This window comes from Pelobates fuscus, chromosome 2, assembly GCF_036172605.1.
Source record: "Pelobates fuscus isolate aPelFus1 chromosome 2, aPelFus1.pri, whole genome shotgun sequence".
Taxonomy (NCBI): Eukaryota; Metazoa; Chordata; class Amphibia; order Anura; family Pelobatidae; genus Pelobates; species Pelobates fuscus.
The window spans coordinates 314906915-314919591 of NC_086318.1; the positions used below are offsets into that span (position 1 = coordinate 314906915).

Sequence of the window (12677 nt, forward strand, 5' to 3'; positions counted from 1 at the left end):
CAATTTCCCGGGTGCCATCGGCGTCATATATAAACAAGCAAACTTTCATGTGCTTTAATCCGCTCGCTTAGTAATGAATTATGCAACTGTTTACATTATAAATCTAGTTTTCATAGATAGGGGACAAGAGGACACCTATTTAGGTTCATGAAACTGTTGTGAATTTGATACAAGGCATTGCAGTATTACCGTGCAAAATGGTCTTCTCCTCTGCAGGCTTATCATCCTCTTGTTTGCCTCTCTTTTGCCTCTTTGCAGTGATTTCATCTAGTTCTTTCTGCTCTTCCTAAGAAAGCAAACAATATTCTATATAAACATACACAAGAACTCTGTATCACTGGCTGTTGTTGGACTATCTCCCTTACTTACCTCTGATGGTTTTGCTACATCTCTCTCATCAACATATTTTGCCCAAGGACCAAGGAAGCCATCTATGTTTGAAGCATCACTTCCTTTGACTTTTCTCCGCTTTTCAGTTTTTTTCTGACTTGTTTCAAATACTGTCAAACCTACAGGTGAAATACAATTGAGGCACGATTTAATATCAGCTTCTCCTACATTTAAGATTAAACAGCTTCACAGGTAAAACATCATGCATCTATTATTCATATTTTCGCTTGGTATTGAGTAGTTTTGCCTTTCTATAATAAAAGCAGAAATATACAATTTATGTCTATTTCAAGTAGCACAAAATTATGACAGCAAGACTTTGACAATAATGGATTAGTAAGTATAAGGCTTTGGCAATAATGGATTATTAAGTATAAGGTTATAAAGCTTGGACAACTTGTAAAACTTGGATCGCATGTAAAACTTTAGGCAATTTCGTGCCCTCAAATTAGTTAGCACATATCCTGGGACATCTTATTTTCAGCATAGGGTTACAGGAACAACAAATTTTGGCAGCCTCCTTTCAGGAGTCTATCACAAAAACAGAATTCCTGCTGTCATTTTGATCGAAGGAGATAGTCAATGGAGGATGTGACTGGTGATGTGCTTAAGATGTATTACTGAAAATCAATGCATTCTGCACATACTAGGAATACGTTTTCATGAAAATCAAGAATCAAAAAGTTAAATATGTTTGACCTGACTTGAAAAGGGGAGTAGGCCAGTGGACAAATAAAACTCAATATGGAGCTGTACTGGCCCCAACTGGCCAACATGCTTATATGTTATTCAGTGATACACACTATTTATGTACAGTGTAGAGAAAATCAATACGGCTGAAAACATGATTACCTTGATTCTTTTCTGCATCATCTACAGAACCAATATATTTAGTAGTGGTCTCTTGGATATCTATCGATGGATCCAGTGCATATCCTAAAACAATTTAAAAGAAATTATTTTAGCTATTAGTAGTACTAAAAAAAAAAAAAAATAGATCTTTATAGTTTCTCTTATTTTAATTATCAAAATTTTCCAGGCATGGTAACGTAGTGCACACACATTGTCACAGTTGGAAAATATACAGAGAATGACTGCTCATATACATAATTTCTCTTAGACATCAGGAGACAGGGAGGTTGGTGCAAATTGTTGCTGCAGTAACGTCGAGCTTTTAAAAAGGTTTTAATTTTATAAAAATTACCTGTGCTGCGTTATTCACCCAAATAAATACTACAATAATGTTTACTAGGATGAACGAATAAGGAACTCTCAGTCAGAATTTATGCATATGAATGAGCCACAGTGCACCCTTTATAGACTGGGTTTATGGAACAAATCCCAGCAATATGCATTATGCAAATTTCCAAACTACCTAAACGTATACTAAATTCATTATTACAGCTTATGTCCAACAGACACCGACTTCAGAAAGTACAGAGAGCCTGATTTAGGAAACCGAGCCACCATTAGTATTAGGAAACCGAGCTGTCTGGTGGATATGTAATACAGAATTGTTTGCCCACAAAAATGTTACATCAAATTGCCCTTAACTAGGAAGCAATACTACTGCATACTTGTGCAAGTTGAAAATTCTATTAAAAGGGCACTCCAGATTTAAGTCTTATCTTCATAGACCTCAAGGTATGCTCAAAGGCTGGGGAGAGCACATTGATAACTGATCTGACACGCAGCCTGCAGCCAAATACTTACTGCTTGTACAAACTAAGCTCAAAATTGAAGCCAAGTGTCCGAAATGCTTTGCGCATGCACATAGCACTCCACGAACCCTCAGTGGAATGCAATGTCACTCTGGTGTGCGTTCTAATAGTGGAGTTTCCCAAGTCGTGCACAAGAAAGGACCAATAGTGAAAGGACCCAAGTCATGCACAAGAAAGGACCAATATTGGAGCTTCCCAAGTCGTGCACAAGAAAGGACTTAAACCCCTTCCGGCATCCAGCGTAGACTAATGTAATATCCGCGCAGAAAGCAGATTACCGGCATGCATTCCACAGTACAGAACCGATGGAGGACAAGCTTATGAACCAAGCAAGCCTTTAAGAAGACTCCCCCAGGAGTCACAGCCCCCCTCACCACATTCAAGCAAAAAAATTAAAAAGTTAGGAACATGAACTATATTTCTAAGGACAGGCAGAGAACTGTGGATGATGGAGGATTTCTCCATTTTATACCAATCAGGGAAGGAGGTTTAGGAGCAGCTTAACTTTTTTCATGGTAACTTTTCGTAGCCTGCCTGTCCTGTAGGAAGATAAATCCCCTTGGTAAAATGTTGCGTCAATGTGTTGGGGGAAAATGCATTAAAACATGCAAAAACGTGGTGGGGCTTAATGTCCAGCATGACTGACCATATTACTCTGTAGCTCTTGCTAAACTGAGCTACAATTCAGCATTTAAAACTACTAATCTGGCTACCAGAGGTTTTCAGCTGTAAGAGGACATATAACCAGTTGGTGCTTCTTATCAAGTCTGGAACAAAATTACAGAGCAGTAACCTTACCTATCCTTTTCAGCCTACCGCGCTGACAGAGTGGAGAAGCGGACGATCTCCCGACGTGCACTATTGCAGCCCCATTACCCCTCCAATTGGACTGGTGGGGGTTATCTGGGTCCCCACTGGGGTTCACAGAATCTGTAGTTGAGATCCATTGGACGGGTGCTTTGAATACCACACCACAAGGAGTGTCCAAAATGGCTGCCGCATTGGAGTATCATCACCACTGACCAGGCCTTGTGAGCCAGGAATGATTCATTTGAACCCCAATTTAATGCAATATGCCATGGGTTCTGGCATAGACTCAGCAACTTAACCACGACACTTACCACCCCCCCTGATACCTACAGCAGCTGTCTGCACCACCAGTTCCTTTTCTTGGCTAGGGGCTGTCCATACACCCATGTGGGTGTCTGAGTCATGGGGACGTTATGAGCATAAGATCCTACCACCTGGTCATGGGGGGACCTATTGGACATGGGGCACTAGCCCACCTTAAGGCCTGGAGCTGTGGTTACAGGTTATGCAAACTGACATCCAGCAGAACCTGCAAAATCTTGTGATGAAAGGGGAGAATCACGGGCCTGGCAAGGAACTGGTCTCCCACGTATGGCCTATCCGTGGCATTGGGTGACCTATCTTAAGGGCCTCCTTTTACGCAGAGCACTACCCACCTGCTTATAATGCATAGAGTTATGTTTAGCACTCTGAGTAACTAGTTTTTTTTTTAACCCCATGCTATTCTCCTTACATTGTCTTATCTTACACACAGATGCTATTTAACCCCTTAAGGACACATGACGTGTGTGACATGTCATGATTCCCTTTTATTCCAGAAGTTTGGTCCTTAAGGGGTTAAACACATTGTCAATTAGTACAAACAACAATGCCATTTTATTTTAAAAAAATGTAAATCACTGACAATTAACTTTTAATACAAAAAGTGCAACATATTAATCTGCAGTAACCTTGTGCGAAATACACCTGTTAGTATAGCCGGATTTAAAAAAAAAAAAAAAAAAAGTCTGAATCTACTTACATTTACTATTACAAGCTTGTTTTTTTTTTATATTACAAAGAATATGCAGTTTTGCTGAATGGCATGCTTATATTTTCTATTGGTGGTTTTTGTTTTTTACATTTTTTTTTTTTTACTATGTGCTGTCGTGGCAAATCAAACATACTTATCACTTGCACAGCATAAATAATGATACCGAAATAAATATATTATATGCGCAAACACAAATTTGAATAAAAACACGTTCAAATTTGAAGTTCCTGTGTTTACTGCATATCGCCATAGACTGCAGCTTTCTGCATTAAGCACTGCCAGGCTACAAGATAGTCAATATCAGTCGGCAAGTTCTAGGTTTTCCACAGATTTCAGTGGAAGCTGAAAACATTTTATGTAGTTCAGCGCATAGGAGCACTTACATTCATCAAATAAGAAAAACTCTACTGCTACTAAAGCTCCATCCATGCAGGCAGGTGATTGCAGGCCACTACTCCAGTGAGGACTTTGTAAAGTGGGCACACAATAATGTAGATGTAAAAAAAGTGTTGGGTGCTAAGCTTCGTTCCTCCTATAACCTCCAAATGCGGTGGGTAGGCTTATAGCTGCAGCACTTTTTGAAAAATCAGTAGTTATAAACTGCATGCAAGGATACTGTGACAGAGGACCTCTTTGTGTGTGTGTGTGTGTGTGTGTATATATATATATATATATATATATATCTATATATATATATATATATATATATATATTTTTTTTTTTTCTCACCCCTCCTGGGTGATATATGTATTCCTCATTCTTGGGTCCTCTACCAGAGGCCTGGGAGTTTGAGGGTTCTGCGCAGTATCTTAGCTGTTCCTAGAACTGCACTCTTCTGGACAGTGATCTCATATGTCCCACCTGGAATGTGTTGAAGCCACTCCCCCAGCTTGGGAGTCACAGCCCTGAGTGCTCCTATCAGAACTGGGACTACCACGGCCTTCACTTTCCACATCCTTTCTAGTTGTTCTTTCAGTCCTTGTTATTTGTCCACCTTCTTCCTGATATTATAGTCACTGGGTATTGCCACATCCACCATGACTGCAGTCTTTCGTTCCTTGTCTACCACCACGATGATGTCTGGTTTTGTGGTCAGCACTTGCTTATCTGTCTGGATCTTGAAGTCCCACGGGATCTTCGCCTTGTCATTCTCAACTACCCTTTGTGGTATCTCCCATCTGGACTTAGGCATGTCCAATCCATATTCTGTGCAGATGTTTTGGTACACAATCCCAGCAAAAAAATATAAAAAATATATGCTGTATATACCGAACGGCTTTCCCTGGAGTACTAAAGAGTGGATCCCCCCCCAGAGCATTATCGTTTGGGGTGGTACTATAACCACTCCATATTTGTGAGTTGCATTTTTTTATTTTTTTAAACTCTTATCTTTTAGTGTACGTATATATAATATTGAACGTTCTCTGTACTTTTATATTTTGCAGATTTATAAAAGAACAATATATTCTGTTTTTGCAAGCATATCTATAGGTTTTATTTGCTAATTACCACGTTGGTGATTGTGCTACACCTGTGTAGATCACGGATTCTTTTTATAATCATGGTATTTTAGTGATCACTTATACACATTTTCTATTTTTATGATACATATTGTAGATTGTGATAAGTGTATAGAATATTTAAATAGTTTGTGCACCAATTTATCAAGTATATTTCTTACCAGGGTTTAATTGGTTTGCTGCATGCCTAATAGTGACACTATTTAATTATTTCTTTAGGAGCACTTGCACTTTGAATTAGACTGTAGCGCCATTTTGTTCTATTTCTGCTGTAGAGGACCTCTTTGCACAATATCGAAGAAAAATGTATGTGATTGGAGTGGCCATTTACATAAAAATGTATATTAGACATCATAAATTGGTTCTGAACAGAAGAGTAATACTCACAGGGTAATGAATTCCTGACCATTCACAGTTTATTGAATCACAGAGACATCGCAAATTTTAAGTCCAGAATAGCTGAAATGGGAACATATCCAACCTACAACATTTTTCCAATTTATCTTTTTTGCTTACTTAGAAATTGCAATTCAGTGATGCATTCCTGAAAATTCAAGGTCTGAATACCACATTCACATAAACTATGTAAAAGTTACATTCTCAAAGCAGACACGATTCTTATTTTTAGATGGTATAAGAAAACCTGAACCATATAAATGGACATAACCGATTGATAATACAATTAAAATGAACAAAGTACATTGCTGCCTGCCATTTGCAGAGCTCTGCTGGCTAGAGCAATAAATATTAGTATGAGTCGACTTTGGCAATGCTGATATTGGGCTAGTGCTGCTCTATTACTTTTTGTGGCCTAGATGGAAAAGCTTGGTGGGACAGGAACAGCACATTCTATGAAGCAGGACTGGTTAGAATGTCATACTGCATCCTAGGATACTGACAAATTCACAAGCAGTCTTACAGTACAGTGTCAAGCATACATCCAAACCTAAACTGGCATAGGGCACCCTAAACTCACTTCCTGTGTCATGACAACGGTTAGCAAATCCTTGACTCCATGAAGTGAGCACATGCGGAATGCAGCACCCTACTCTATATATGCGGCTTCTTCTCTGTGACCGAGATCTGTATGTTACACTACTTGCACAAGCATTTATTACCCTGCCATCTAGTTACGGTTTTATCAGCTATATCCTTAGTAAAATCTTTGGTGAATCGCTATTTGGCATGTCTTAAATGGTGAATAGGGTCTAGGCAGCTGTGTGAGAGACATTTGTATGTCTCTCTACAGTCTGTCTCACGCTCTTACTCTTTTTCCTGCTTGTTGGGACAGACATCATAAAATAATTAGTAGCTGCAATGATTTTTTTTAAAGCATATTTCTATAAAGCAGGAATGAAGACTACATCTACATCATGCTTTTATCTATGTTCTTAAGGTAGGCCATAAATGGCTATTGGGAAAAGGGCCAGAAATGTGGTTTCCAAAATTAAATTTCAATGAGAAAAACATTACTTGTAATTGTATAAAGTGGAGAACGAAATGCAAGTGAAAATTAAATCCCCAGTCAGTGCTCAAGGGAAGAGAAAGCATGTATAGTTGTAGGAGATGCAAAAATCATTCAGTGAGTATCGGCAATGCCAGGAGTAACCTGAAAACAGGAATGCATGGAATTTAGTCTGTTTTCACTGATATTAGCATATACTGAAATTTGAATTACTTACCATAAGTTGCAAAGGTTCTCCTCTGCTGTTCAAACATGAAGTCATTAATGTGTGTTGGTTCAGCATATCCAGAGAGCATGTTCCTTGGTGCAGCCATCTGTTGTGTTTTGAAAGGATTGTTGGGTCCAAACTACATTTATATATATAAAAAAATAAAATAAAAAAATATATAAAAAGAAGTATTAATGTTTCAATTTGCATTCTGCTATTGCTCTAGCATTGCATACCCCACTGATCTTCAATTCATCCCTAAACACAAGGATAACAGGCCACATCACAGGAGATTTTTTAGCACGGATATATAAAGACACAATAAGTTAAGATAATGTCTTTCAATTTCCATTTTAAAGCACTACCATTCACTTGCACAGGCATTCCCTATCTTTTTTTGTTCTCTTTCTTCATCAACAAAATGCTGCCCATTGCTGCATTAGGAAGAAGGATTTGGAAACCGGATCAGCCGTTCAGGTCTCTGACCCAAAAAAGAGGCAAAAGATACCAATTAAAAACAAAGTCAGCTGACCCGATCACGGGTTATATGCTATAAGCTGCAACTTCTCACCCCCCCAGACTTCTTACAAACTGTAAAACATTGATGTATATTTAAGATCATGAAAGAAATAACTTCAGTTTCGTAATATCAAATATTTCTATGTGTCTAGAGGGTTCCGTTATACATTAGGATAACAGTGTCCAAAATTACAATAAATATAAGGTTTCTTCACATTAAAACACTCTCTAATTAAGCATTACACATCATTATTATTATAGCTGTAATACTTATTCGCTGGCCGTACGCAATGAGTGCTGTGTATGGTGAATGGTGTGTTGGCCATATGCAACGAGTGCAGTGTAATGTGTATGGCGTACGCAACGAGTGCAGTGCATTGTGTGCGCTGGCCCTACGCAACGAGTGCAGTGTATTGTGTACGGTGTGCGCTGGCCGTACGCAACAAGTGCAGTGTATTGTGTACGGTGTGCGCTGGCCGTACGCAACAAGTGCAGTGTATTGTGTACGGTGTGCGCTGGCCGTACGCAACAAGTGCAGTGTATTGTGTACGGTGTGCGCTGGCCGTACGCAACAAGTGCAGTGTATTGTGTACGGTGTGCGCTGGCCGTACGCAACAAGTGCAGTGTATTGTGTACGGTGTGCGCTGGCCGTACGCAACAAGTGCAGTGTATTGTGTACGGTGTGCGCTGGCCGTACGCAACAAGTGCAGTGTATTGTGTACGGTGTGCGCTGGCCGTACGCAACAAGTGCAGTGTATTGTGTACGGTGTGCGCTGGCCGTACGCAACAAGTGCAGTGTATTGTGTACGGTGTGCGCTGGCCGTACGCAACAAGTGCAGTGTATTGTGTACGGTGTGCGCTGGCCGTACGCAACAAGTGCAGTGTATTGTGTACGGTGTGCGCTGGCCGTACGCAACAAGTGCAGTGTATTGTGTACGGTGTGCGCTGGCCGTACGCAACAAGTGCAGTGTATTGTGTACGGTGTGCGCTGGCCGTACGCAACAAGTGCAGTGTATTGTGTACGGTGTGCGCTGGCCGTACGCAACAAGTGCAGTGTATTGTGTACGGTGTGCGCTGGCCGTACGCAACAAGTGCAGTGTATTGTGTACGGTGTGCGCTGGCCGTACGCAACAAGTGCAGTGTATTGTGTACGCTGGCCGTACGCAACGAGTGCAGTGTATTGTGTGCGCAGGCTGTACGCAACGAGTGCAGTGTATAGTCTATGGTGTGCGCGGGCTGTATGCAACGAGTGCAGTGTATTGTGTATGGTGTGCGCTGGCTGTACGCAATGAGTGTAGTGTATGGTGTGTGTGCTGGCTGTACGCAGTGTGTGTGTAGTGCAAGCTGGCTGCCTGAACAGTATTGCAGTAAAGTTCTTTGTTAATTACATACATTCACAGTGGTGTAGCATACAAAAAAATGTGTCTGTGAGAGATTGACCATAACAAATAATGATAACCACTAATAGTAGAAGGGTTGACAATAAGGGATGTCACGTCTACATTTTGCACAAGTCTGCTGAAGGCCTATGGTTGACCCTGTATGTGACTCCAGTTCTACATTCCCCCAGCACGTGTGATACGTGGTTGTTAGAGGAAAATCTGTAATTGATTAATAAAATGCCAGCATAGAGGTTAATGCCAAAAACGGATCGACAAGTGGGGAAGGAGCAATTATAATTAATTAATTTTCTACCATTTTGGTAGCATAATCTACAGATCAGGACTGCACAAAAGGTAGAACCGAGATCTCTACAAATGTAACCTCCATGATGCTCAGCTTTTGCAAAGTCTAGCAAAGCATCATGCGTGTCTAATATGAAGAATAGCTATACTGTTTAATTTAATACAATGCTGTGTGTATCATGACACTTTACACGTAGAAATATGAACACAATCTTACCTCGGGTGCAAACATGGTTTCATAAGTTGGATTGAAGTTAACTTCCTTGATAGAAGGGTCAAGATGAATGCCAGTTTCCACATCTTGCTGTAACAAAGAAAATACACTTTCTATATAAGTAATCATATGATATGCAATCCATCGGGAATTCTATAAAATCCACTCAGTGGTCATATGGATGATAAGTAATGTGTTTCACCAATCTTTCTACAACATGCTGAATAACCATTGGACTATAATACATCTTAAATAGAAAACTCTTTAGATAGATTTTAACTCCAAAAGCATTTTACCAACAGGAAAAAAAAAAAAAAACTTGTGTCCTCCCATCCTGAAAAATAACAGCACTAGGCAAGGATGCCCCTTATAGCCTTTCTTATTAGTTCCTACCTTTTAGCAAACAGTTAAAGACAATTCCCTTATTGAGGGAGCACAAGTTGCTGATAATGACTACATAGAATCCACTTTTACAAATGAGTTATTTCCTCAGTCATCACTGCCTAGCTTACTTAGACAAACGCTCTCTAACTTTCAGATTAACGTTTGCAAGAGCCAGATCCTGAGCATCTTTTCCCGTGCACCTGGTTTAAACTAGCCATTTGATACCTAGGTGTTTTCTTCCAAGATAAGCTTTACGATCTATATTTTCACCAAAAAAGCTATTACACAATGTCACAAAGGTTGGTATCTTTCTCGTTTTACTTGGTTGTAGAAAACATATCCTAAACATTAATATCCTGACAAGATTATATTTGTTACAAGCCCTACCAATTCTTCTCCTAAAGGCTTTTACTGCTATCCATAAAATTAATTAAAACATTCATGTGGTCCTATAAACAACCAAGAATACCTAATGGGGCTATGGTTGCAAAACTACTATAGTGTAATTATTCTTAAATAGATGAATTACTGGTTTAAACCAGGAAATAAAAAACAAGGGTGTCTCTTGGAACAATCCTTTTAAGAAATCCCTATTTTTATTCTGCCATGGCAAAATAATGCACCTTCCCAATTGTGTTAAGGCAAACATACTATTGGCTACCCTACTCTATTTAGAATCATGAAGTATGAAACATCATGCCAGTCTGTGTTCATTTGCATGTTAAACTGGGAACGCGGGGATGGTTGTGGAAACATGATTTATCAAGTTTTTCTGCCCAAGAAGTCCAACTTCAGAAACAAAAAGTGAATTACTATTTCATGGGCACAAGCACAAATTCCTATTGCAGAAGCAACGTTTTTTTTTTTTCTTTTCTTCACACTTTCAACAATATTGAAATTACCTATAGAAAATAAAATGAAATGTGGCAAAAATTTGCATATGCCCACCCAGAATCCTTTTGTTTAAAAATACATAGGGATTAAGGAGAGAGCTCAGGTAAGTTGTTTTTCTTTGGTTTTTACTATATATTGGGGTTGGTGTGTACTGTAGTCTTTGCTGCCGCCCAGTAGTGACGGGAGTGAGCGTAGGAATTATCTTTCTGCATTATAGGGCAGGAGTAGGAAACCTTCAGCACTATATATGTTGTGGACTATATCTCCCCAAAAAGCATCAGCTTCTGTTTATATGAATTTTTCTTGCTTTATTGTAATTAGGGATCGACCGATATGGATTTTTTTTTAGAGCCGATACCGATAATATGGGAACTTTCAGGCCAATAGCTTATCGATATTCTGTACATTTACCATTTTGAAAAAAAGAAATTCTACACAAATTTAATTTTTCTTATTGCAATTTTTTTTATTAAGTGGTAAATTAACCAAATATACAGATTTGTTTTAGGTTTTCAAGAATATTTGTGTTTGTGTGTAGTGGATGCAGTGAGTATATGATTAGTAAATGCAGTGTGTGTTTGTGTAGTGGATGCAATGTGTGGGTTTGTGTGTGTGTGTGTAAATATGTGCCTTCTTTCCCCCTCCCCTGTCCCATAGTGTTCTTTCCTTTTGCACCCCCTCTTCCCCTGTCTCAGTGTTCTTTCCCTCTCTCCCCCTCCTCCGTGTCCCAAAGTGTTCCTTTCCCGTCGTGTCTCCCGCCATACAGGAACTTCTGTTTCCTGTACCCGGCTGGACTGACAGGAAGTGCTCTCTCCTGCCGCTCACTCTATTCCAACTCCCCCTACCGGTGCACCCTAAGGCAGTCGCTTGTGCCCCCATATGGATGTGCCGGCCCACCTCACTATCGGTATTACCGGTGATTATCAGCCGATACCGATATTTACAAAAAAATTACAATAAATAAATAAAAAATTCGGAATATCGGCAAAACAAATAATGGGTCGATCCCCAATTGTAATCTTCCTTTTCCAGGAATAGCCGATAGCTTGCTGATTGTACACTATGAGTACTTAATTCCCTTGACTGCTGATTTCAGTAGTGATCACTTTTGTATTTGTTACCATTTCCCACATTGTAAGTCCTGTTCATGCTTGGTGTTTAAGTGTTCACTAAATTACAAATAAATATAAAACTATAGGGATGCAGACCATATAATCTTAATTAAGTGGTCTGTGTGCGATGTCCTGTTCTGCAAGAACGGCAATGTTTCTCTGCCTCTAGTAGCGGCATACTGACTATAACATAGGCACAGCATAGTGATTTTCTGCGCATGCAAAAAGCCTCCCAATGGATTGACTGATATTGTTTTTAATGATCTCAGCAAAAGAGGTGAAGCTTCCCCACGGAGACCGGTAATGTAAAGGAGAAAAGGCAAGCAAAGTCAACCGTTTTCAACTCTTGCAGAGGGGGCCTAGTCACCTAAATGGTGACTAGGGCACTATAGCTTTAGAAATACATATTTTTTCCTTACTTGATAGCGTTCCTTTAAACCCATGCATAAACAAACAACACTTCAAACATTCAAATAAAAAGGCTTGGATGCGGTTTTGCATAAACAGAATATTCAATGATATAATTTATACGTATGTAAACAGGTTGCTGATGCAAGGAGAAATATGATTGCCATTATGGAGACAAAGTATTTTTTCCCCCGTTTGTGGCATAATTGGAAATGACTACAATTGTTATTTTTTTTTTTGCCTTCTTTTGGATCAAAATCATAAACAAATTTGCTTCAGTGTTGAACTTGGACTTTTTTATAGCCTAGATAAGT

General features: G+C 39.4%; 1 protein-coding gene across 1 annotated transcript in view; it reads right to left on the reverse strand.

The window, feature by feature from the left end:
• Nucleotides 1–12677, reverse strand: part of CDC40 (cell division cycle 40) — a 49070-nt gene that overhangs the window by 14946 nt on the left and 21447 nt on the right. The window contains exons 2-6 of the mRNA XM_063443514.1: nucleotides 9569–9655; nucleotides 7157–7286; nucleotides 1243–1326; nucleotides 370–509; nucleotides 190–286 (exon numbers count right to left, since the gene is read on the reverse strand). Coding sequence (XP_063299584.1) covers nucleotides 190–286; nucleotides 370–509; nucleotides 1243–1326; nucleotides 7157–7286; nucleotides 9569–9655 — 538 coding nt within the window. The remainder of the gene's footprint in view (nucleotides 1–189; nucleotides 287–369; nucleotides 510–1242; nucleotides 1327–7156; nucleotides 7287–9568; nucleotides 9656–12677) is intronic.